This window comes from Cebidichthys violaceus, unplaced genomic scaffold (assembly GCF_023349555.1).
Source record: "Cebidichthys violaceus isolate CVI_PGR_0920_01 unplaced genomic scaffold, fCebVio1.0.p SCAF_50, whole genome shotgun sequence".
NCBI classification, from domain to species: Eukaryota; Metazoa; Chordata; class Actinopteri; order Perciformes; family Stichaeidae; genus Cebidichthys; species Cebidichthys violaceus.
The window spans coordinates 766,356-790,155 of NW_027176706.1; the positions used below are offsets into that span (position 1 = coordinate 766,356).

Here is a 23,800-nt window from a genome sequence, read left to right on the forward strand (position 1 = left end):
CTTGCTGGCGTCTGACGTCATGACGTTGTCGGAAGCGTAGGAAAACATGGCTGCCGATACGTTTCTCTTAATTTTACGTGTTTAACGGTCGCTTCTGAACGGTAAGTGTAATAATAACGGGTTACGGGGGTCTTGTCATGTCATCCGCTCATCCTCAATGTTGCCACTTCTTCAATTGTCCACCATTGTTGTTGTTTTAGTGCAATAAATAAATAAAAAAACAGTCCCGCTGAAGGCCCCGCCCCCTTTTCATGACACCCTGCGTCTAACGTCATTACGTCGTCGGTCGGAAAGCGTCGGAAAACATGGCTGCCACCCTGCGAGTCGATACGTTTCTCTCAATTTTAGGTGTTTAACGGTCGCTTCTGAACGGTAAGTGTAGAAATAACGCGGTACGGGGGTGTTGTTTTAGTTAACGGAGCTGCAGGTTGTTAAGTTAACGCCGCTGCTGTGTAAAATAAGCCGATATACGTACGACGTTACTTGGTAAAAGTTACCCACGCTGGTCTCCACCACGTTTGTTTGGCAGCCTTTGCTCCCTCAGCAGAGATGTTTAAAGTCTCAAGTGTATTCAGCTTCGACGTCACGTGAGACAATTTAATATAATACCTCGATAAAACAGTCTGGTCTGGTTTAATGCGAATGTATTGTGGGGAGTTTTAATGAAGCATAACCAACGTTTGCAGTCATGAAAACCATCAGTCAAAAACGCCATAAGTTTTAAATTTACTTTGGTATCTTTGTCTCCGAATTATAGTATGGATGTAACTTTGACCTATATATTGTAATGTTATTTTCTATCATAGTTTTTACTTTTTTATGCTATTTCACTATTTAATTAAATAACGTTGTGGTTGTTGCCATTGACAAGTGATCATCAAAGATGGCTAATGTTTCAACAGATCTTATTCACCATGGACAAGGGAGAGGAAATGATGCCACCGGCTCAGGAAAAAGAGAAGCAGGATGAGGAGGAGAAAGAGATTGAGGAGGAAGAAGAAGCGGACGTTTTAGAAGGAGAAGATGATGATGCTGCAGATGAGGAAGCAGAGAAGGAGGGAGATGATGAAGAACAGAAAGGTGGGGATGAACAGGAAGTCAAAGCAATCCCACGGGCCGCAGAAAAAAAGAAAAAAAGAATTCCATTGCCCAAAAAAAAAACCAAAGAGAAAAAGAAGGATGAGGTTCTGAACCTCAACAACGAGGTGGTGAGGATGAGGAAGGAGGTGAAGAGGGTGAGGGCTTTGGCCGTCAGGAGGCTGACGCGGCAGATCGCTGCGCTGAAGAAGAAGAAGGGCAAAGAGATGGAGATCGAGAGGAACCGGAGGAGAGCTGCCAGACTGCTGGAGGAGCTCCACGCCATGAAGACCCTTTCACCAGACCTGGTGGGCTTCTTAATACCGTCTGTTCATCCATTACTGGTGGAAATGTTGACACACTTTGTGAAATGTCTAATTGGATTGTCTCCCCCTCCCCCTGTTTCCAGGTGACCAAGACAGCCTTGCAGAAGAGTCTCCACTTCGAACAGGTGTGCAAAGACCCCAAGTCTACCATCTCCGATCGGGCCACAGCGCGCATCGCCACTCACCCTCAGTTCAACAAGAAGATCGAGGAGATCAAAGCTGCCGTGAAAGCCTTCAAAGAGGAGCGGATGAAGGGTGGAAAGCAGAGGGGGAAGGAAAAGGTGCAAAATAAAGGTGAGAAGGTGACTCCACAGTCAGCAGAGAGAAAGATTGAGAAAGAAGAGGAGGACGTTACAGTGGAGCAAAAGGACATCCTAGACAAAGAGGAAGGAGACGATATCCTTAAAGACACTGAAGATGCAACTGTTGCCGAACCTGAAAAGGAAACGGTGAGAGTGAGTTCTTCAGCTGATACTGTGGCTGGTCAAAGGAAAGAGATGCCAGAGGCTAGGAATGTAAGATCAGCATCAGTAAAAGGCAGTGAAGGAAAGGACGCCGTGGAAAATCCGCCTCAAGCTGAACGTGCAGAAAAGAAACCCGATCTTAAGCTCGCACCTGAAGTGCTCCAGAAAAAGGAGGATGAGGAAGAGAGTGATCTCGAGGCATCGGGTGATGAAGAGAAAGAGTACTTTGATGACAGCACAGAGGAACGTTTCCACAAGCAGTCCTTCCAGTCCGAGGAGAGCGACGACGGCTTCTTTGTGGGAAAAGTGAGCAAATTCAAAAAGAAGAAGAAGAAGACTAATACGCAGGAAAGTGTAGAAGGGGACAAGGCCGATGAGGGGCGTGAAGGGAACAGTTCAGACCGGGTCCAGAGGGAACTCGATGAGCTCGAGTCCAGGCTAAGGTCTAAAGGGACCTCTCTTCAGTCCGTCTTTTGTTCTTCCCTCGCTTCGTCGAAGCCTGGCGGGGGCAGAGGTGCAGGCAGAGGGAGAGGTGGGGATAGATTTAGGGGCCGAGGGAAACCAAAGGGGGGCGGCGGTCTAGATCGAGATTTCAGCAAACAACCCAAGTTCCAAAGGCAGGAGAGAGGAGCAGAGAGACATCCTGGGTCTAAGTACAGCAAGTCCGAGTCCTTTCCCTCTGTGGGCAGAGGGCGAGGGCGAGGCAGGGGTGGAGGCGGAGGCAGAGGTGCCTTTACCCATCAGGCACCACAGCAGGCTCTGCATCCATCCTGGGAGGCCAGTAAGAAAAGGAAGGAGCAGCATGGACAAATCCTGGCCTTCCAGGGGAAGAAGATCAAGTTTGATGATGACGACTGAAACAGTTTGTTTATTAACGTTCAATACCTTTTGCCATATTTGTCTGGTCCTTGTTATCTGGCACACTAGTGAGGCGTAAACGTGGTCACTCAGTGTGTTGTAGGCTCAATACTGGTGGAGATGATCCCTGAGAACATTTGTTTGTATTAAATATCAAGAGAAATGTGTTAGAATATTTTTATTCTCAAATAAGATTTAATTCTAAACTGTGAAATGAGTCATTTGTCATAAAATAGGTTTACTAGTTAACAGTTTGATGAAGAACAAGTAATTTGTAAGAGGGCCAATTCTGTTAGAAATGTACATTTGGGAAGTGATGTTTTTCTTTTTTTAATGTTTTTTTTTAAGAAAGTATTTATAAATCTGTACACGATTTCACTGCTTTGTCCTAAATTGTAATTAGGGTCCAGTTATTGTATATTACACAGTTATTGTATTGGGATAGATTTTTGGTACTTGTCCCTCACCAAGAAGTTTATATAGCTGCAGTGTACTTTGCAGTCTTTATTTCAAGGAAAAACTTAGTTAAATGCAACATGAAATGTTATCTCAATCATAAAAACATCACTGCAGCACATGAAGTAACGTCTTTACTTACTTTACTGTCGTAAAAGAAAAGTAATGCGCTCTGTCGCGGAGCTTTGCCGCCATTGGTCGGCCACAGCTGCGTCAGACGTATACGTCACTGCGTACACGGGGTGACAGCCAATAGTGGTCGACATGCAAATTTGGTTTGAAAACGGTCGCGGGGACTCGGCAGTTTCGCGCGAAGAATGTCTCGCGGTGTCACCTTGACTATAATATTTATTAGTGGAGGTACTTTTCTTAAGACGGAGATGGATACGGAGCGATTTATACTATATATACACAACCCTCCCCGGACCCGCTACACCCGGGACAGACGCTACAGCACGGAGGAGTTCAGGTACCGGTACCGTAAAATCGGATTATCCAAATGTTGCATGGAGCTGGGTCGATTGGATGGAAAAGTGAACATAAAAATGCCTAATATGCTCGTTTCTTGCTGAGCAGAATCGACGTCGCATACCATATTGTCCGTGTTAACGTTAACACACCACCTATTTTTCATCTGGGCGGTTTACGTTAAGGTAACGTAAAACACGCTTAACGTTAGCCATAGCCACACGTGTGGACGTGCTTATTGTGCCTTTTCTCTTGATAGGTTGTTGTGATGTTATAAGTTTTGCAACATATCTCTAGCTGCTCGCGTAGTTTGTCACATTAGCCACCGGGTCACAGTGTATTTTCTCTGCGACATCAGCACCATTTGTAACTCGAAATACAACTTTACTTAGCATTCGTCAAGTACACGAAGAGCACTGTCGTTGGTAACGGAAGTGCTGAATCTGTCTTCAGAATAAAGGCAAGTTAAAAATTGCCATTCTAAGTAAATGGGGAGGGGAAAACTGCGTACTGACCTAAAAACGGAGCATATAACATATATAGCTACATAAATGTAAAATACAGTTCTAAATGGAAGGGTAGTGGACATACTAGGGGAAAAAATGGTTTGGCTCCTCAAAATAAAACAACCGTGCTAACGTTCCTTGGAAGTTTATCAGGGGGAAACCTGTAGTAACGTTGCATATATGCCGATGTCTTTGCTTTTCATACGATATATGTCCCGCCTTAGTTTCCCGTTTTATGGTTGTGTGAAAAAGAATAACTATGTCGTGTGGTAGTTTTGCGCTTTTATTTTGAAGGTTAATCTGTGACTCTTCGGCTACATTAATGTATTTCCGGTAACTTTACGCTCGTTTTTTTTTTTTTTTTTTTTTACCTTTTTGAGCTGAGGCATCACACCGCGCCTCGTCGGAGCATACTTTTGCACACTTTTGGTCTTCGAGTGCCGCACACGCTGACAGCGCTCTTCAACGACCGAGTATTCTGTAGGGAATACAGTGGTAAGCGGGTTTAACTGTAAAAGCCGCACTGTGTGCATTATTGCTGGACGCAAACTCACGTTACTGGTAGGCCGTGGGTGAGCGTGGGAGGGGGATGGGGAGATGTCGTTCCAACTAGCTAAAAACACTGGTGAGGGAGGCTAACCCCCCCTAGGTAATGACAATCCTCGTTAGCGAGGGGAATACACACCTCCAGATGAGCACACTATGTAAATGCACAGGCACAGCCATTGCTTCTAATCACATGCATGAGTCACAAGTGACTACAGTGGAGTCATGACAAGTTTATAATGCATTATCGCCCAAAATGGCTGCCCTGTGACACACTTGATGCAATGAGATAATTGGCTATTAAAAGTTTAAAATGCATGATATTTGTAACGCAACATATCTATTTTTTTTTTCTTTTACTCAGGCAAAGAGAAGGCTGGAGCTGGAAGCCGGTGACCCCCAGGACCTCCATGATGGTGACTGGACCTCCCAGAGGCAGATGGCCTCTCTGCCCCACACAGGAGGAGCGGGTGAGACGTTGTGCTGCAGTGATCCGTTGAGGTTTTTCTTAATAATTGTTAATGTTCCAGTGATTGGCGACAGAGGTGGTAGACACCAGCCTTCACCGGTTTTTTTTTTTGTTCAGTCTGTGAGCACACAGTCGAGTCAGTGGTGGAAACCTGCAGCGCTTGTTGTTGTTGTTTGGCAACGCTTGCTGGTGTCTCACACACGCTCTTCCAAAATAGTGATGACCAAGCGTAAATGGCTAACTTTTCCTCAAGTCTGTCCAACCAACTCCTGAAGCTTTGAAATCGGAGTGTAACACACTTCTTGTGTCCCTTTTAGTGGCAACAGTAGAATGGGGGGAAAAAAGTATAATAAGAATAAGCACAATATAACAGAACAGATACATGAATAAGTAAAGAATCTTGAAAGGAATCATCACAAATTCTCAACCTTTTCACCTTTTTTTTTTTTTTTTTTTTTTTTTTTTTTTTTTTTTTTTTTTCAAATTTCCAGCTCCCGCCCCCGATCCCATAGTGCGCAAGTCCCTGTTCGAGAGGTCCCGCTGCGACACGTCGCTCGGCTTCTTGACGCAGAGGTTCGCGGAGATGCTGAGTCGCTCCGCCGACGGGGTGCTGGACCTGAACCTCGCCGCCCAGGAGCTCAACGCCCCCAAGAGACGCGTCTACGACGTCACCAACGTCCTGGAGGGGATCCGGCTCATCAAGAAGAAGTCCAAGAACTTCGTCGAGTGGATGTAAGTACGAGCGGTGGCGTGACGCGCGGTTAGCGTCGTCGTCGTCGTCTTCTCCTTAAATCGCCTCGTGACCATTGAGGTTGGATGTCTTTAGTGCCGTTTGTTGAGGGTTTTTGATTCCGTGCGCGCTCACAGGGGCGGTGAAGTGAACGTGCACATGGATCAGGAGCTGAAGGCCCTCGTGGAGGAGGAGAGGAGGCTGGACGAGTTGATCCACAGCTGCACCAAGCAAGTCCACCAGCTGTGCGAGAACCAGAACACTCTGAGATATCCTTTTTTTAAAAAAATATTTTATTTGTAATTTCGGCTTCGTTTTGTTGTTGTGACCCAGATTCAGGCTACATCCATACTACTCCGTCCACACGGCGTTTCAGCCATCGTTTCCGAAGTGATCTCCCTCCACACCACACGCCTGGAAACGAATATCACGTCACTGTTCACGTACACTGGACATGCGGAGATGTAAACAGGAAGTAGATTGTCGTATTTTGCAACTAAGCAACCAGAGTAATAAAGCAGTCTTAATGATCGTAAGTACGTGTTTGATACTTAAGATCTTCTCTCAAATCTTCCTCTATAAACTCAAACAGATACAGTTCATGGAAAGTTTTATAAGTTTTATTTTTCAGACTTAACGTTAGTTACAGCGCTGTGGGTCTCTCCCTCTCTCTCTCTCTCCCTCTCCCTCTCTCTCTCTCTCTCTCTATCTCTATCTCTATCTCTATCTCTATCTCTCTCTCTCTCTCTCTCTCTCTCTCTCTCCGCTCACTGATCGCTACAATAACAGCTGTTTCCTCCACAGACATGCAGACTTTAACTGGACAACAGCTGCTAGTAAAGACAACAAGGTCATCAACTCCTGTAATCAGTTGTCCGCGTTAAATTAACCTGGTAGTCGATCGCGGGTGTTACGTCATCGTTTCCAAACTTATGCGTTTTCCGTCCGTCCACACGAATACGCTACCCGGAGTTTTCAAAGTTATCCGGCTTCGGGATCGTTTCTAAACTCCTCCGTTTGCGGTGCTCCAAAACGCCGGCGTAGTGTGAAGGCTCAGTGTAACCAGAGCAAAACATATGAGTTTCCAAACGAAAACGGAGTAATGTGGATGTAGTCTCAGGGTGCGGCCCCAAAGCATTGTGTGAAAAGACGCATCAATGACGCATCCAAAAGATAATCTAGAGCAACAGTGTTTTTAAGATTTAGGAGGCATCGGGGGGGCTCTGTCGCTCTATCCTGTACACAAACCCATCCGGGTCGACTTGTATTCCTTGACCCGGAGAATCACGTTTGCCTATTTGACGTACGAGGACGTCCAGCGGATTCCCAGCTTGAAAGAACAGACCGTGATTGTGATCAAAGCGCCCGCGGAGACAAAACTGGAGGTGCCGCACCCAGAAGAGGTACATGTTCCAACATAATCACTCACTCATCTGTTTTTGTTGGGGTTTTTTTATGCAATGAAACTCGAGCTCGATCCGCACTAGAAGACCCAATCAAGAAGCGATCAAAGCTCTATGTTTTGTGCCCGTCCTCACTTAAAAATGTCAGATTATTGTGGCCGCTCTGCGTTTCGGACGTAGCCTCGGTATTTTTGACTCTCATCCCCCGGTCGAACACTACGGCGTGCTTAATTGCTTTCGTTTTTACCGACGCGGCGTCGGCTTCAACGATATTGTGCTCTCGCCGCGTCCTCCCGAGACGCCGTTCGCCGCGAGCGTCTGCTCTTCTGCTCGTTTAACGAAAGCACTCCCGTCTCCTCTTCTGCTCGTTTAACGAAAGCACTCCCGTCTCCTCTGCTCAGAGCCTCCAGGTCCACCTCAGCAGCACCCGGGGGCCCATCGAGGCGTTCCTCTGCTCCGACCACCCCGTGCCGATGGAAGCCGCGGACGGCTCCGCGGCCAACGGAAGCCACTTAAACTCCTCGGCCAACGGGAACGCCGCCGCCGCCGCCTCCCGCGTGCCTTACTCGTCCTTCGTCCAGGTGTCTTCCAAAGGTGAGTCTTCCACTTTAAGCGCCCCCGCGGTCCGTCCGGTTGCTCTTGTGAAACGGTACTCTGTTGGGAGGCAGATACCCACGAGAGGGATCTTCTTATACGAGACTGTGTTTGCTTCCACCGCTCATCTGTTGTCTCCCCATCCACACTCCCATTATCTTTCCAGACACCGCGATCCGTACCTCCGGAGTCGCTATTATCTCCAGCCCGCCGTCCGAGCCGACGCGACGCTCCTCGCCCGTCTCCCCCGTCTCCCCCATGCACACCTCCCCCCAGCCCCCCTCTGGAGATCAGCAGAGCTTTGTCACCCTCGCTCCCCCTCTAGCGCTCTCTGTTGGCGGGGAGGAGTACCTGGTGAGCCTGACCGAGGACGAGGGCATCACTGACCTCTTCTCTTCTTTTGACCTGGACCACTGGCCCCTAGACACGCCCCACCTCTGAGCAGCTTTCGGGGATTCGATCATTTCTAGGGCGGTTTGCCACCTTCTCACAAACAGGATATCAAGGGACACAATACAAGAACAAAGTGCTGTTGTTGGTTTTTTTGTTGGTTTTTTTTTACATTTCCCTATCCTGGACAATGTGACTGGGATTTACTGATGCTCAGGTATGTGGAGGATTGAGATCTTTTCATGGCTTCCTTGTTGTCTTTAGGACCTGGACTGACAAACACGCCGTTTATAAAGAAAACACCGTTTCAGAGCTTTTAATCTGTCGCGTCGTTGAGCTTCAAGTGTCCGTCTTCAAGTGTCCGTCTTCAAGTGTCCTTCTGAGCGTGACGGTCTCAATGCAGGACTTGTCCTCGACCGCGTCCCCCGGGGAACGACGGCGCTTTGTATCGCGATCACGTAGGAGCCTTCGCAACGCAAAGCCCGGTGATCCAGACGCCCGTTTAGTGTTGATTTAAAAAAAAAAAAATAAATAAATAAATAAAAAAAGCATTAAAGTTGCAAAAGAACCCACGTGTCTTCGTCTTGACTCTGCTACAAGGAATGCACCATCCAACCTTTTTTTTTTTTTTTTTTTTATTCCCCTGATGCCAATAAAGCACCTGAAGTCTGCGGATACGGAGCGCTGATTCTATTCCAGGTTGCAAATATAAAATACGAGTCCCTGGACTCGTATTTTATATTTTATGTAAAGTAACATGAAGTCAGGCGTCGCTGTAGCACTAAAAACGGACTTTGTGGCCAGGCATGAACGTCTGAATGAAGTGACATCACGCTGGATTTTATAATGTCAACGCGACACTAACGTTGTCGTCCTGAGATTTAACGGGGGACGCGGCTGATATCGATCCGCTCGTTGAAGTCGCCGTTGTCGGATATGGACCCGTTTTTAAACTCCTGTCGTCGTGTGTCTAGATCCTACCGATACTTTTGTTGGCCTAAAGAGGAGCATCCTGCAGCGCTGGAGATCAGGTTGCATGAAAGTGTCCTGTTTTAACACGGAGGCTTCTCTTGAGCCGGTTTCATGTAAAAGCCTTGTCCTTGATTGCCGAGACATTTCAAGTGTGGCACTCTGGGGGGGGGAGGGGGGTGGGGGGGTAGGAGTGTGTTATTAAAGACGTGGGAGAGGTGATTGCCATCAAAACTGGAAACTCGTGCAGAAGATCGAGTGCTTTCAAGAGTCCAGGTCAGGCGCCGATAGAGCCGCTCTGATTCCTTCGCGTTAACGCTGTTGGCTCTGTTAGCTTCCGTTAGCTGCTAGCCGCCGGCGCCGTGTCCTGAGTGGCCTTACAGACCAACACAGATATGCTTTTGAGTTTAGGCTTTTAGCTCTGCTAATGTAGTGTTTTGACCTGAAGACTGAAACACTGCAGATCTTTGACAAGTCTTCATCAGCCCCTCTTCATCTCTTTTAAAACACACCCTCCCCCGTTAAGACGTCTGTATTGTATGGTACATCATTTGAATGTGTGTTTGATCTAGTTTTGCTCAAATGCTGTTTTTTTTTAAATCATGAGGAAAGAAACATGATTCCTCCTAAATACAGAAAATGTTTCTTTAACTGGGAAATAGTTTTTACTTCTACACTGAACATTCAAATGTATCGATAGATAATAAAAAAAGAATGCATCGTATTTCTGTAGTCACATTCATTGCAATTACTCCGTGTGAATAATAACATGAATAATAACCATGAAGAACAGTGTCCAGGTAGCTTTAGTTAAACGAGTGAAATCTTGGATCACCGTTAAATTAATTTTTAATAACATTGGTGGCAGTGTCTACATCATAACAACCTTCCAAATGCATCCAGATGTTTTCTGAACAGCTGCAACATAAATGCATCCAAAGCATTTGACTTTGACCAGATATTACAGCTGGAAGAGCTGAGTGAACGTCAGACGTTTCCTCCTCTCCTCTCCTCTCCTCTCCTCTCCTCTCCTCGGTGAAGTCCAGCTGCCTCTCGTTGCAGCGTATCGTCAGCCCACTAGGAGGCAGTGCGCTCCCACAGAACCCCCGCATCCATCGCACAGCTTGTGATGTTTTTGAGACAAAAAAAAAGTGTTGCCGAGTCTCCTTCTGGGGAATTCACCGTTCTGAATCTGGCATCAACTGGACATTATGAAAAAAAGACGTCTAAACTCAGTGGTCTGTTTGACCATCGAAATGTCCAATGAGCTCTTCAGGCGTCCTTGGGACCGACACCTGTGACCGGTTTGTCTCCTCTTTGAAGTCTGAACCTTGTCGCTGCTGCTGAGTGTTGAAACAGAAGATCAGCTCGACATGCTGAAGGAAAAACATCTCGGAGATGCATTAAGAAATTGTCATTTAAGCAGCAATATAGAAATCTTTTAGAAAACTGGGGGGGGGGGAGAAAAAGTTCGAGTGACATCATTGGTTCTGCTGACCTGATTACTGTTCATTTAGGCCTTTTAATAGATGGGTCAGTGTATCTAGGATAGGTTTAATAACACATGGTGAATATGTTTCTGTCATCATTAGAGTAAGTTGGATTTAAATGTATGAGACTCTGTAGTAAAGATGAGATCTGCGCCTCTCATTTTTTGGGGGAATGTAGCCCAGATGGTGTTTATTGCCCGTTGACTGATCAAATCGTTTAACTGGTGTAGATGTGGAGTATTTGTCACATGTGTATTTCAGAACTCTTCTTCCTGCATTTGTCCACACACACACACACACACACACACACACACACACACACACACACACACACACATATACGTTTGTTAATTATTCACTGCGTAGCGTAAAACTCTCTCTCTGTCCCTGCTTCTCTTTGTCTGAGCCACAAGCATCTTTTTTAGAAAAACACATCAGTGCCCTCAACACGATGATGTAATGTGTCGGAGGAGCCCGCAGCGCCCGGACCCGTCCGTAGGTGGCAGTGTTGCACCTCGGAACCCCACGAAGAACCCATTCAACCCGGTTCTCTCCCCCCCCCCCCCCCCCCCCCCCCCCACAAACGGCGGCACACCCACCTCCACACACACACACACACACACCACACACACACACACCTCTCTGAGTTCACGGAGAGTCGCTGGATCACTGCTGCTATTGATTCATGTGTGTTTCTTGTTGTTTTTCTGTGCCACAAAGATTTGCACTTTGACGGAAAAAAAAAGAAACACCCAAAGTGAATATTGAATTGGGTCAATAGTGAATTAGGCCTGACGTCAGCCCCCCCCCCCCCCCCACCGTCTCAGGAGGGCTCGGTTAAAGATCAATCAATATGGCTGTCAATCAGCCAATCAATCGCTCAATAAAGTTTCATTTTTAGAGTGCCTTTCCCTGTCACCTACGAGCAAACGGTAGGTTTACAAAATACACAGATGGCTGGTCTTTAAGGGCGAGACGGGGCTAAGTCTCCACTTAAGACTCTGCCCCTGGGGGGGGGGGGGGGGGTTTGAGAGTGACTTGGAGCAAGTGCAATCCACCCCGAAAGTGTAGTGATAGTCTAGTCCAGCTGTCCCCTCGCCCTAAAAATACAGCACTTGTTTCTATGCTGCGGTCTCTTCAGCCAGGCTGTTGTTTTGACTGCTGTAATAGAGAGAGAGAGAGAGAGAGAGAGAGAGAGCAAAAATAAGAGAGGGTTAAAGAGGGAGCATGAGAGAGAGAGAGAGAGAGAGAGAACTACTCGCCTCTCATTGGCCACCAAGAGCACGCCGTCTTTTTGCGTGGCGCGCTCCCAGCCAATCGGCTGCCTTCAGCGATATTTTGGGTTTTATGAATGAAATGAATAGTGAGAGAGAGAGAGAGAGAGAGAGAGAAAGAGCGCAGGACAGGAGCGGGTTTTTGATTCATCACCCAAAAAAGCTTGCAGTGAGCGGAGCGTACCCGAAGAGACGGGTGCGCTCCGCTCGCTGTGCAGCCCGGCTGAAAAAATCCCCGCCCGAAAAAAAAGGGGCCCTCCGGATATATTTTTTGGGGGGAGGTCAACAGATGGACTACGTCAGGCACACCTGTCTGTAGAAGCTTCTAGTGGCCCAACCTCTGTCCAGACAGATGTTCCAGTGAACAGCAACCGATGGGACGAAGAAGAGCGGCTTCTTCACTCGCATTCAGTTCCAGACCTTTTTTTGGGGGGGGGGGGGGGGGGGTTTAAACCAGTCGGTTTATTATGCTTCCAATAGAGCGCTGCAGGAATGAATCGGCTTTTTTTTTTTCTACTTCTGGTTCCCTCTGTCTGGAAGTCGATGAGGTTTTTAGTTAAGTTGCCAAAAACGAGGTCTGTGGTCAACGCAAGCCGAGGACATTTTGTCCTGTAACGTCAGATACGTCGGGGGGGAAATATCGAGAATTTCTGAGCGTCCGTCGGCGGTTGCTAACAAGCGGCTACATGAGACGGAGCACCATCCACCGCTCCGCCTTTAGCTTTGTGGCCGGTGACGTCATGTGACCGTGGTGTAATTCGTTTATTGGCTAACATTAGCTTTTCTACCTTTTTTGGTGATTGTGTTCACACTTAGAATATAACAATTTCTTGCTGAACAAAGCGTGTCGAGTATTAAAAACGAGTTTATTTTCTGCGGTAAGTTAATAAATAAAAAAAGAACCCCGTTTTGCTTTTTGTCGAGGGATCCAGTGCGACGCTAACGTCTGGGTTGGCCTCCAAAAAAAATGCGGCAACACCTGCAGCACTCTGCTGCCGGTCCGTCATCGGTTGCATCTGCAGAAAAACATTGAGCAATGCTGCCATCTACACCAACAAAAAAAAAAAACACCAAAAAAAAAAATCTGTGACATCATCGCCTTGTCCTCCACACCTTGCTCTCTTATTCTGTATGAAAGACACGTCTCTGCAGGTTAACTGGCCGTAAAAAAAAAAAAAATGAACTCTTTACTCATTACTGGCAGATGGGTTGTGGGGTGAGTGAAATGATGTGTCGTTAATGAGGAGAATATTGATTACGTTCTCTTAAAAACGTAAACATATTTTCAGCTTCATTTGGGGTCAGGCACACATGGGCGGTCTAGACTCGCTGGACCGTTGGACGTGGAGTGTGTCCGGCGGTCTCTACGTTGGAGGGTTCAATGCGTACGTGTGGATTTCGGATGACGTCAGAGCCGCACCTCTCCATCGTACATGGTGGCGTCCATTGTTTTGCTCGGCACCGTCTTTGCTCTCGCTTCTCCGTTTTTTTTGTTTTTTTTCCCCGCCTCTCTTTCCCGCCAAATGTTCCGCTCTTACAGTAGCATCCTTACCAAACGGACGGCGCTAAAGGCTCGTTCGATGCGATAACTGCTAGCCGGTGAGCTAATGACCGGGGGCGCGCTTTTTGTAATAGTCGGTCACAATGGCTCAAGCGTCTCTCTCTCTCTCTCTGTTCTTTGTCCTCCTGCATTAGATCGTTTTCACGCCGTCCTTGGTGTTTTGTTCTCGGGGATTGTACGACGTTCGACGAAGACAATAAGTTAATTCAGTCGCCTCGTGTCTCGTAACTCTCTGCAAAAAAACATTCCTCTCGTGGAGCGGTTTATTCTCCAACAGGAGGGTTCAATAAAAGAGTAACTAGTCGACAAATACAACAAAAAAAAAAAAAAAAAAACACGGTTCAGAAGAGAAATATAAAAAGAAAGCTTCACATTTTTCTTTCTTCCTGTCAAAGTAATTTATCATTCTCGCCGTCTGGCACACTAGAGATAATTGAGGTCGCAGTGCTCGTGGATTGTTCCTTTTTTAGTACACACACACACACACACACACACACACACACACACACACACACACACACACACACACACACACACACACACACACATCAACATCAACACTGCTCAGCGCAGCACAAGTTATCTAAGGTAACTTCCATGTGACTCATTCTTCAGCTCCGCGGCCTTCGGAGGATTGAAGGCCGAGGACCTCCTCGTCGTCGTCGCCGCCGCCGCCTCCTCAAAGGAGTTAACGTCGGGATTAGCTGTAATGTCACCCGAAGTCCCCTCCCACCCTCTCGTAGCCTCGACCAATACCATCGACCCAAGCTTTCGGATCGTGTCCTCCGAATCCACTCAAAAGAAGGACCGCGCTCAGAGGTGCCTTCTAGATTGGGGGGGAGACACGCGCGTGCCGTCGAAACGTGGGCGGAAGCGCTCGAATTAAACGTCGAACGGTTAAAAACTCGAGTGGGTGTCGAGCTCCGAGTACGAGGAAAGTGACGGGATTTCAAAAGAAGAAAAAGCAGAAGCTGTGGATGGTTGAGAGAGAGAGAGAGAGAGAGAGAGAGAGAGAGAGAGAGAGAGAGAGAGAGGATGGAGAGGAATCAATTAACTGCTCCCGTCCGCAGCGATCCATAGCGTGGGTGTGTCGTACGCACCGGGCTTTAGAAAAGTGATCTTCCTCTTGTCACGTGGTCTTCGGGGGGGGGGGGGGGGGGGGTTGACCTCTTCACGGGGAGGCTTTGGCCTCGGATGCACCCTCTGTCGAGTGTTAATACGACTCCAACCGGAACGCCGTATTTATATGTGGGCTTCCCGGGGCCTCAATGTCAGAAGTGAATATATGAGGCATGGCTCCGGATGATGTAGGAGTTGGCTGGATCTCACACACACACACACACACACACACACACACACACACACACACACACACACACAGCTGGGCCCTGGCTTTGGTGGTCGGAATGCAACGTCTGCTTCCCTCTTGTTCTCTGGTCTGAGGTCTGTATTTTTCCTCTCTTTTTGTGGGAGTATAATGCTTCAGCTGTTGCGATGACAGCCTCCTGACCCGTCGTGAACCTCCTCCTTTCCTCTCCACTGGGTATTTACTTACTTTTAGTTCCACTCGGCTACGCCAAACATTTGCATAGACTCAAACCGGACCCCGAAAACCCGTCGGCTCCTGCCCAGCAGCCAATAGAGACCGAGACCGTCGCTTGTCATTTGCATGTAATTTGCATTGGACCCCCCCCCTCCCCCCCCACCCTGTGACTGTTTGCAATGTCAGGAGGCCAAATTAACCAGTGTTCCGTTTTAGCCAGATTTGCATCTCATTTACATTAGAGTTGCTTAATGAGGGTTACTTAGCCGAGTGACCCCCGTGGAAACTCCTCGCCTCACTCGCAGAGGAAGCAGATAGTGCGATCGGCTAATTTCATTAAGGGGGGAAACAGCCGTTTGACTGCGAGGGTGCCTTTGGATGTAATCATTAAAAAGGGGACGAGGGCTCGCAAGCTGTTTGTAATAAGGCTGTTTTTCCTCCCGCGTACGGACGTTGTGTCATATTTACTGTAAGGATGAAAGATTAGGCGCGGAGGGGGAGAGCGGGCGGCATCAATCTCACTCAGCATCTTGGAGCGGGCGCATTAATCATCCCATCTACGGGAGAAGAAAAAATAAAAAATCATCCTCATCGGACGCAGGGGCCACAGTGTGCACACATGGCGACGATCGCCGGGCGCAGGGAAAACGGTGACAGAAGGAAAGTTAGTGGCTGACTGAGCAGAAGCACCGCGGCCAATATACTTCTTCATTGATCCTCGGGACTTGGACTGGGTGTCAGACGGCGTTTTGTCTCCGCTAATGTGTTCGTATTGGCGGCGCAAACGTCCCTGCGCGCCGAGCGGCTTCACGCACACACACTCTCTCACACACACACACACACACACACACACAGACACACAGACAGACACAGACACACACACACGGGCCAAATCGTTTTAAGTTCTGCTTCCTCCCAGGTTCGTCGGTGCCTCCTTTTCTTTCCTCCCCCCCAGATTGGCTCTTGTGTTCACTTCCGTCCCGAGAGAGAGAGAGAGAGAGAGAGAGAGAGACCCTCGGATATTATTTGGTGCATTTCAATAAGGAGAACCAATTCTGCCGTTGTTTGTAGAATCAACCCACACGGCACACTAGTGCGCACGCACACACACACACACACACACACACACACACACACACACACACACACTCTCTCTCAGGGCATATCATCCGCAGAAATTTCATCACGTTTGTTTGTTTGCTTTGAAAAGAAAAGGGCAGGCACTAGAAGTCAGATATAAGGCCCGCAACTCCGCGAGGAATTGTTGCATCGCATTCTATAAGCATCTCCTCCAGTTCTGCCTCTCTTCTCGTCACGACAAAGAAAACGTTACATCCAGTCCAAATGTGATTGAATCTTTTATTTTCTCTTATTTCTCAAGGATTCATGAAATGCTTTCGTACATATTGTGTACACTCTTTGGGCACGGTTCCAGCAGCCTTTTTTTTTTTTTTTTCTCTCCTGTTGAGTGGTTTTATTAGGAAAATGTGACTCCTGTTTTCTGTATGTGCACTAATCCCATCTAAAGAGGGGAATGAAAATGCCCTTGTTGGCTAAATCTGCAATTGTTCTCCATGTAAGCGGACTAGCCAGCACTCACACTCTCATTACCAGTGTTTAAGTGTTTAGTGTGAGGTGCTTAGCACACACACAGACACAGAGTGCGAGGCTGGTAGTCGGTTTAATGGGGGAGAAGGCCTTGAATGGTTCCTATGCTGTGATGCATTAAAGCTTAATAACCTGTCCTTTCAGCTCGCTCTTAAGAACATGCTCCGGAGCTGATAATTGGAAAGATATTTGCCTCTTTCTCTTGCTCTCTCTTGTCCCTTTTGTCTAATGGCTGCTTTCAGTTCAGTTGGGTCCATTATTTGTCCTTGAAAGATTATTCTTCATTTTTTTTTTTTTTTTTTTTTTTTGCCTCTTTACTCAGAGTGCAGTTTTATGGATGAGGTGAAAGTGGAATGTTTAGTTCTGTAGTAGCTGCTGTCCAAACATCCGTCACAGTGATGGCAAAATGAGTGGAGGGCATTCAGGAGTAGTCAAAAGGCAAATTCCAAAAGTCACATTTTTTGACAGTTTTTTTTTTTTGGATGAAGCGGTAAAAAAGTGCTTGAATAGATAAAAGCGACCTGCATCGCAACAAAGAAAGAATGGCATCCTCTCTGCTGGAGGTTTGTTTTTACCCAAATGTAATTTCAGTTACAAATAAGCCACTCTAGACCACGAAATAAGCTTGAAAATACACTTACATCTTCCAGGGCTTTCAACCCTATCCCTTGTTTTACCCACCGAGCTTGCGTCCATCTCCGTGACAGCTGGGCGAAGACGGCGTGAAACGGGGGAAAAATAAGTAAGTGGACCTTGAGTCGGAATTGTTCTGCAAAACCGCCGACGCTTAGCTTCAAGTCATGGACTAAACGTCGTAAAAGTGCTGTGAATTAAAACCATAACAACCACTGAGCATTCATGTCATCAGAAGAAAATAAACTCAATCCACTGAAGAAGACCATGTAATGAGGCTGAAAGGTCCGGAATAAGCTTGTTAATGGACCCCGAGTTGAGATTGTTTTGTAAAAAAAATAAAGCTGCATTCTTCTCTGCACATGTCCGGCTGTAGTGTGGAGATGTTTGTGAGGGATTTTCTCTTTATACTTGTTACTTCTTATTTCCATTTTGAACTCAACTCCCAACAGGAAGTCGGATCAACCGGTCAACGTTTTTAGACGCGCAGGTCCGCACGAGGTGTTGACACCTCGGTAAGCGTCGGTCTTCATCCTCTGTGACCTATTACCCGTCACACATCCTTCTTCTCTGTGCGGACCAGCGCACAGCTTAATGCGACGCATCTTCAGAGAAACATAAGTCTGACCTCAGGCACTTTTGAAGAGGAATCCCACCGCTTCTGTGATTGTATTGTATCAATTGGATAACACCTGCAGGAGTTTTATCAAGTCGGAGAACATTACTCAACCGACCCAATATTTTCACACGAAGCCTGCGGTAACAGGGGAGGCTGAGAGGAAACTGACAAAACAATGATATCAGGCTGCATGAGTGACCCTTTGCTAAGGGTTAGCACTTCTACGCTACGCTAGCTGCTGAAGTTATACTGAATGTTTACGCATGTTGCTTCTGCTGTTCCTTAATTTTCATCGTCTTCTGTCTCGATCGTCAGATGATGAGCTGGTTCACTTTCACACTGTGATCCGTAGCTTTAGCTTCTATCTTTATCTGTAGCTTTAGCTTCTATCTGTATCTGTAGCTTTAGCTTCTATCTGTAGCTTTAGCTTCTATCTGTATCTTTAGCTTCTATCTGTATCTGTAGCTTTAGCTTCTATCTGTAGCTTTAGCTTCTATCTCTATCTGTAGCTTTAGCTTCTATCTTTATCTGTAGCTTTAGCTTCTATCTGTATCTGTAGCTTTAGCTTCTATCTGTATCTGTAGCTTTAGCTTCTATCTTTATCTGTAGCTTTAGCTTCTATCTTTATCTTTTCAACTGGATTTCACTGCTGAATCAGTTTCACGTCCTGGATATATCCTCCAGGGAGTGCGGATTGTGACAGTGTGGGCTCCTAACGAAGGATCAATTGAGAACTTGCCAGTTCATGACCTCTCGACCTCTCTCGGCTATCATTTTGACCGTTTTTGTTTTCTGAATCTGAAGCTCTCAAAAGCTGTCCTACTTTATGGCAATACTTAATCTGCGGAGTATCCCTTTAAATCATCATCGGTAGCAATTTACTTCGTGTTCACTGGAGAGGATTTGCCGTGAACCGTTGAACATGTAATTTTTTTTCACTGAGCTTCGGCGAGATGGGGCTAAATTTAAGTTCTCAGACTAGTCGCAGGCTGACCGACCTTAGGAATGTGACATGGAAATAAACCACTTCATGCGTTAATGCCCCGCCGACCACTCCGACTTGAAAATCACTCTTGTGTTGTATATGTTCCATACCATGTCGTGTGTGTGTGTGTGTGTGTGTGTGTGTGTGTGTGTGTGTGTGTGTGTGTGTGTGTGTGTGTGTGTGTGTGTGTGTGTGTGTGTGTGTGTGTGTGTTACCTCCCCAGTGTGTACGCCTGCAGCTGTGTTCCTGGGACCATTACTGATGAGAGTTGAGGTTAACATTCGTGCCAGTCAGCGCGCGCACACACACACGGCTGCTGGCTGCCGACTTCTTAGATGTATTTCTGTGTGTGTGTGTGTGTGTGTGTGTGTGTGTGTGTGTGTGTGTGTGTGTGTGTGTCCCTTTTATGCTGTGGATTAGAATAAAGGGCAACTTTATGTGTTGACGCCCTGAGCGCTGGCTGTATGGCTCGCAGTAAGTGCCTAATGTGTGGTCACAGTTGGTAGAAGCCTGTCCACATTGCTGCGTCGCCACGGGGCCGAGGACGACGGCTCAGGGCGGCCGCTTGTGTAATGCGCTCTGACCCAGAAACTAGCAGTCTGACCTCTTTAGCTTCTGCTTATAGAAAATCAGCCCTCCCTCCCCCCCCCCCCCCCTGTCCTCTACACCTCTTCCTCTCTTGTCCTCTGTCGGCCTTCTGTCCTCTCGAGACGTGACGTTTCACCCCCCCCCCCTCCCATGTAAACTGTCTTTCTAGATCAGTCTTCGACTTTTCTTTAGTTGTTTCATAACACGTTTCCTGAAACCCAGATCTGGGTCAAGTCATGCTGAGATCCTGAATGTTTTTGTCTGTTAATCAATTTCAGCTTCTATCACAGCAGCATTGCTATTACTTAATCTCAGATTCTTTGTCTTTTCAAACACTGGATTGAAGTTGATTAATTAAGACGTTTAATCTGTTGATTGATTGCCCTCATTAGTCCTCCAGTTCTGACGAGTAAAGCCAATGCAGAAGTGTCTTAAACCTGCTTTCTCTCTAGTGTCCATCAGGGGGCGACTCCTCTGGTTGTATAGAAGTCTAGTCTAAAATGACTCTACTTCTCTCTTGATTTATTCCCTCAGTAAACATTGTAAACATGAGTTTATGGTCTCAATCTCTAATTTCAAGTCTTCTTCAACACAGCATGATGTTCATTTAGTACATTATGGTCCATTTAGAGTCAAACAGACCATAAAGCAGAGTATGATTTAGGGATCTGCAGTCCAAATATGGTAACTTCCATTCACTGTTTGCAAAAAGCCAAGATGGCGACGGCAAAATCGCGGATGTCAAGGCTTCAAAGCGGCCAATGGTTGACGTCACGATCCACTTCTTGTATACAGTCTATGGTTTTGACAGTCTAGTCATTTGCCGTCAACTCAACTGACGGCAAACATTTGCTCGACACCCTCCTCTGTACAATGTGAGATCGACAACATAAAAAAAAAAAAATCACGTTGTTCCCCTCATACGGTCTGTCTGAATACACTGTACCTGAAACGCTTCGTTTCAGCTCCTGTCTCTTTAAGCCCAGTCTGTTCTGATTGGTTCGCTCGGAAAAGAGGATGCAACTTTTAGGTTGCAAAGGTGGTTCTCTAGCTGTTGAGGTGGAGATACACCGATGGGGGGGGCGTATATTCTGCATGCGACATAAGAAAGGAAGCCAAATCTGAATGGCTTGTTGAATCACATGATTTTCACAAAAAAAACAAAAACGGATTTAGGTTGTCTTGTTTCACCGTTTGCAGGTTCGTAGGCTCATCAGATACCCGAATGTACGTGCACAAGCATTGAAAGAGTGAGTAGTCATGATATCACCCCCCCCCTTTTTTTTTTTTTTTTTTTTTTAAATTGCTAACGACACCACAGAAAGAATGCTTGTTGAAAAAGGGGAAACATGTCACCGCAACCACAAGGCAGCTGGTCTTTTCACGACACTCTTCGTGTTCCACCCAGAGCGGCTCGACACCGTTTTCCTCAAATATCTTCGAAAAGTATCCGTCCAGCTTTGTGTTTCCTTGCACAAAAAAGGGGAAGAAGGAGGTGTGACTTTTGAAGATAAAAGATGATGTAACCAGACGTCGTGGAAGAAGAAGCAGTATGAGTGTCTAGGTGTAAAAACTGCTTTCAGGGATTATTGAGATAATTACTGGAAAACTGTCAAAATGAATACGTTTCTACACACACACACTCACACTCACACTCACACACACACACTCCCTCACCCCTCCTGCCCCCCCCCCCCCCCCCCCTCCTCCTGTTATTGTGACTTATATAAGCTGTGTTACTGTTTCTGTTTGACCTCTCACTGTGGTGACAGCTAGTGCTGTGAGAGCGCCGCCCAGTCCCATTCAATCACGCTCAACAGATATACAGTATGTGTGTGTTGCCACTGCTTTTTGTGTATTATTATTATTTGTTGTTTATAGATCACGGGGTGCCAACCAGGAAACATCCAGGCAAACAGTTATATACACAGGGTGGGGGGTGGTGAGCAAGACTCGGAGGAGCAGCTTGTCACTTAAATGAGATTAGCCGGTCCACGTTAAAGGTCAGTCCAGTTTTAAATGAGCCGAAGTTGACGCTAGCTTCGTGGGCTAAACCCGCCTTCACTTTAAACGGCAGTGGGCGGGGTTAAGCAGGACACTTGAAGCGTCTATTCACCGACAGATTAGCTGCTAAGTTCACAGCTGTAATGTGTATATATATCGCACAAAAGGGTGTTCCATTGTACGTTTCATGGCGGTCAGTCAGACGGGCCGGTCCTGTAGTTTTTCCACTTTTGATGTTCTTTGATGTTCTTTTTTTTTTTTTTTTTGGGCTTGAGTTGAATGAAGAACAGCTACGTCGACACAGAGCTTTCTTATCCGCGGTCGTAGAGCTATCCAACCAGGAAGACTGTCGCCGGGCCAATAGATAACAAAGAACAAAGGGAGGGTGAGCTGGGGGACTGCAGGGTTAACCTGTACTTTGGTTCGTTACAGTGTGTGTGTGTGTGTGTGTGTGTGTGTGTGTGTGTGTGTGTTCGTTCACGTCCAATAGTAGGGAGGCCTTCGGAAATGTTCCGCTCAAATAGAGCAAACATTACATTGGTAAAGTAACCAGAAGTTACACAGAGTGCTCTTATGGGAAATAATATTTGAGTAAAACATAAGCGCCTCATCAAGGGAACGCACAGAACTTCGTAAGCGCTCCAAGCCAACAAAGTTAAATAAGAGCAACTTTTGACTGTTTGGGAAAAAAAATGGTTCCAAAGTCCCGTGGGTGTTATGCATATGTTTGTGAGTGTATATGCCGTGTGAAGGAGTAGGATGTGCGCACACGTACGCCCACTCGAGTTCTCGACTCGTGGCTAAAGTGAGAGAGCATACAGGCCTCAGAGCTTGAATGGGAAATAGAATATCGTGCAAAAGTTATCAATACTGCGAGTTCATCTCGATAAAGTTACAAGAGGTGAAAGGGCGATCGCCTATATGGGAGAATTGTGTGTGTGTGTGTGTGTGTGTGTGTGTGTGTGTGTGTGTGTGTGTGTGTGTGTGTGTGTGTGTGTGTGTGTGTGTACACACACGTCAACCCGCATTTGTCGCCGCTCCGGACCCCCCCTGTCTGGCCGGTCCTAAATGTCAACGCTGCCCCCCCGTCCCTTTTTGCGCGGCGAGGGAGATGTTATGCAACTTAATCCTGACGGCCGCGGCTCTAACGCCGTCAACAAAGCCTGCCGGCTGCAGATCTGTCCGCGACAGCCTGTTGTTTTTGTTATTTTTCTCTCTCTCTCTCTCTCTCTCTCTCTCTCTCTCTCTCTCTCTCTCTCTCTCTCTCTCTCTCTCTCCCTCTCTCCGTGTGTGATTACCGACTACATTAGCGAGTTAATTACATGACCTGACATGTACCGTTTGGTGAGGATCGCGCCGGGAACACCGGGCACTTGGTCGCCAGCGAGGGCCCCATCTTGAGCGACTACGATAAACAAGCTGATAGTCGCCTGTCTGTGTGTGTGTGTGTGTGTGTGTGTGTGTGTGTGTCTGGCGTGACGAAGACTTGTCTCACGTGTGTGAGACTTGTCCTCGTTCTAGTTGAGCTCTCGCATACCCGGGCTGGGGATTGCACTCTTTGATGACTTTCAAGGCCCAGTTCTTTTTAGTTCCCTCTCTCTCTCTCTCTCTCTCTCTCTCTCTCTCTCTCTCTCTCTCTCTCTCTCTCTCTCTCTCTCTCTCTCTCTCTGTTTATAGCTATGTAACCAGTGGCCTGGTTGTTGGGTTCCTGTGCACTGAGTTCACCTCTCTCTCTTTCTCCCTCTCTCTCTTTCTCCCTCTCTCTCTCTCTCTCACCCTCTCTCCCTCTCTCCCTAGATGAGTCATCGCAGGATAATCAGGCCCAGAGCTTTACGAGGATAACTCAGCCCGACAGCATAGACACGCTCTAACCACCATCATCGTCCAGTCAAACACAAAAATGGTAGAGAGATAGAGAGAGGGGCGAGAGAGAGAAGGAAGAAGATCGATTAAGATGCACGGACGAGGCGGAAGAGTTTATTTTGTCTGTGTACTTAATACCATTCTCCTCCACTGACTTTCTGTAGGCATGCATGTCTTTGCATAATTAAGCCTGTGCATGGGTTTATGTGTGTGTGTGTGTGTGTGTGTGTGTGTGTGTGTGTGTGTGTGTGTGTGTGAGACACAGTGTGTTCCTCTCCTGCTGGTTTTGGGAGGTCATCGGGTGCAGTGAGTTGGCACATCAGGGTTTTCCCCAGGTTAGTGCCAAGGCCAGTGCCCAGGATAATTATGGTATTAT

General features: G+C 46.9%; 2 protein-coding genes across 3 annotated transcripts; both read left to right on the forward strand.

Moving 5' to 3' along the window:
- The first annotated feature begins 24 nt into the window (after positions 1 to 24).
- srfbp1 (serum response factor binding protein 1) lies at positions 25 to 3,298 on the forward strand. 2 transcript variants are annotated; one of them, XM_068731292.1, is made up of 3 exons: positions 25 to 101; positions 903 to 1,385; positions 1,487 to 3,298. In XM_068731292.1, exons 2-3 carry the CDS (start codon positions 915 to 917, stop codon positions 2,723 to 2,725), a joined length of 1,710 nt encoding a protein of 569 aa, XP_068587393.1. In that variant the 5' UTR covers positions 25 to 101; positions 903 to 914; the 3' UTR covers positions 2,726 to 3,298. The 2 variants fall into 2 exon arrangements, with proteins under 2 accessions (XP_068587393.1, XP_068587392.1); XM_068731291.1 differs by lacking the exon at positions 25 to 101 and adding an exon at positions 263 to 372.
- Positions 3,299 to 4,518: 1,220 nt separating this feature from the next.
- Positions 4,519 to 9,434, forward strand: e2f3 (E2F transcription factor 3). Its single transcript, XM_068731302.1, has 7 exons — positions 4,519 to 4,650; positions 5,066 to 5,171; positions 5,662 to 5,902; positions 6,038 to 6,169; positions 7,189 to 7,303; positions 7,705 to 7,897; positions 8,064 to 9,434. The coding sequence occupies exons 2-7, from the start codon at positions 5,141 to 5,143 to the stop codon at positions 8,336 to 8,338; spliced, it is 987 nt and encodes a 328-aa protein (XP_068587403.1). The 5' UTR covers positions 4,519 to 4,650; positions 5,066 to 5,140; the 3' UTR covers positions 8,339 to 9,434.
- Positions 9,435 to 23,800: the final 14,366 nt, after the last annotated feature.

Bases quoted from the DNA above. Each gene is read 5' to 3' on its own strand.
- srfbp1 (XM_068731292.1), top strand. From the start codon at position 915: ATGGACAAGGGAGAGGAAATGATGCCACCGGCTCAGGAAAAAGAGAAG. The intron at 1,386-1,486 runs GTGGGCTTCTTA...CCCTGTTTCCAG, and splicing joins AGACCCTTTCACCAGACCTG to GTGACCAAGACAGCCTTGCA.
- e2f3 (XM_068731302.1), top strand. From the start codon at position 5,141: ATGGCCTCTCTGCCCCACACAGGAGGAGCGG. The intron at 5,172-5,661 runs GTGAGACGTTGT...TCAAATTTCCAG, and splicing joins GCCCCACACAGGAGGAGCGG to CTCCCGCCCCCGATCCCATA. The intron at 6,170-7,188 runs ATATCCTTTTTT...CCGGAGAATCAC, and splicing joins GAGAACCAGAACACTCTGAG to GTTTGCCTATTTGACGTACG.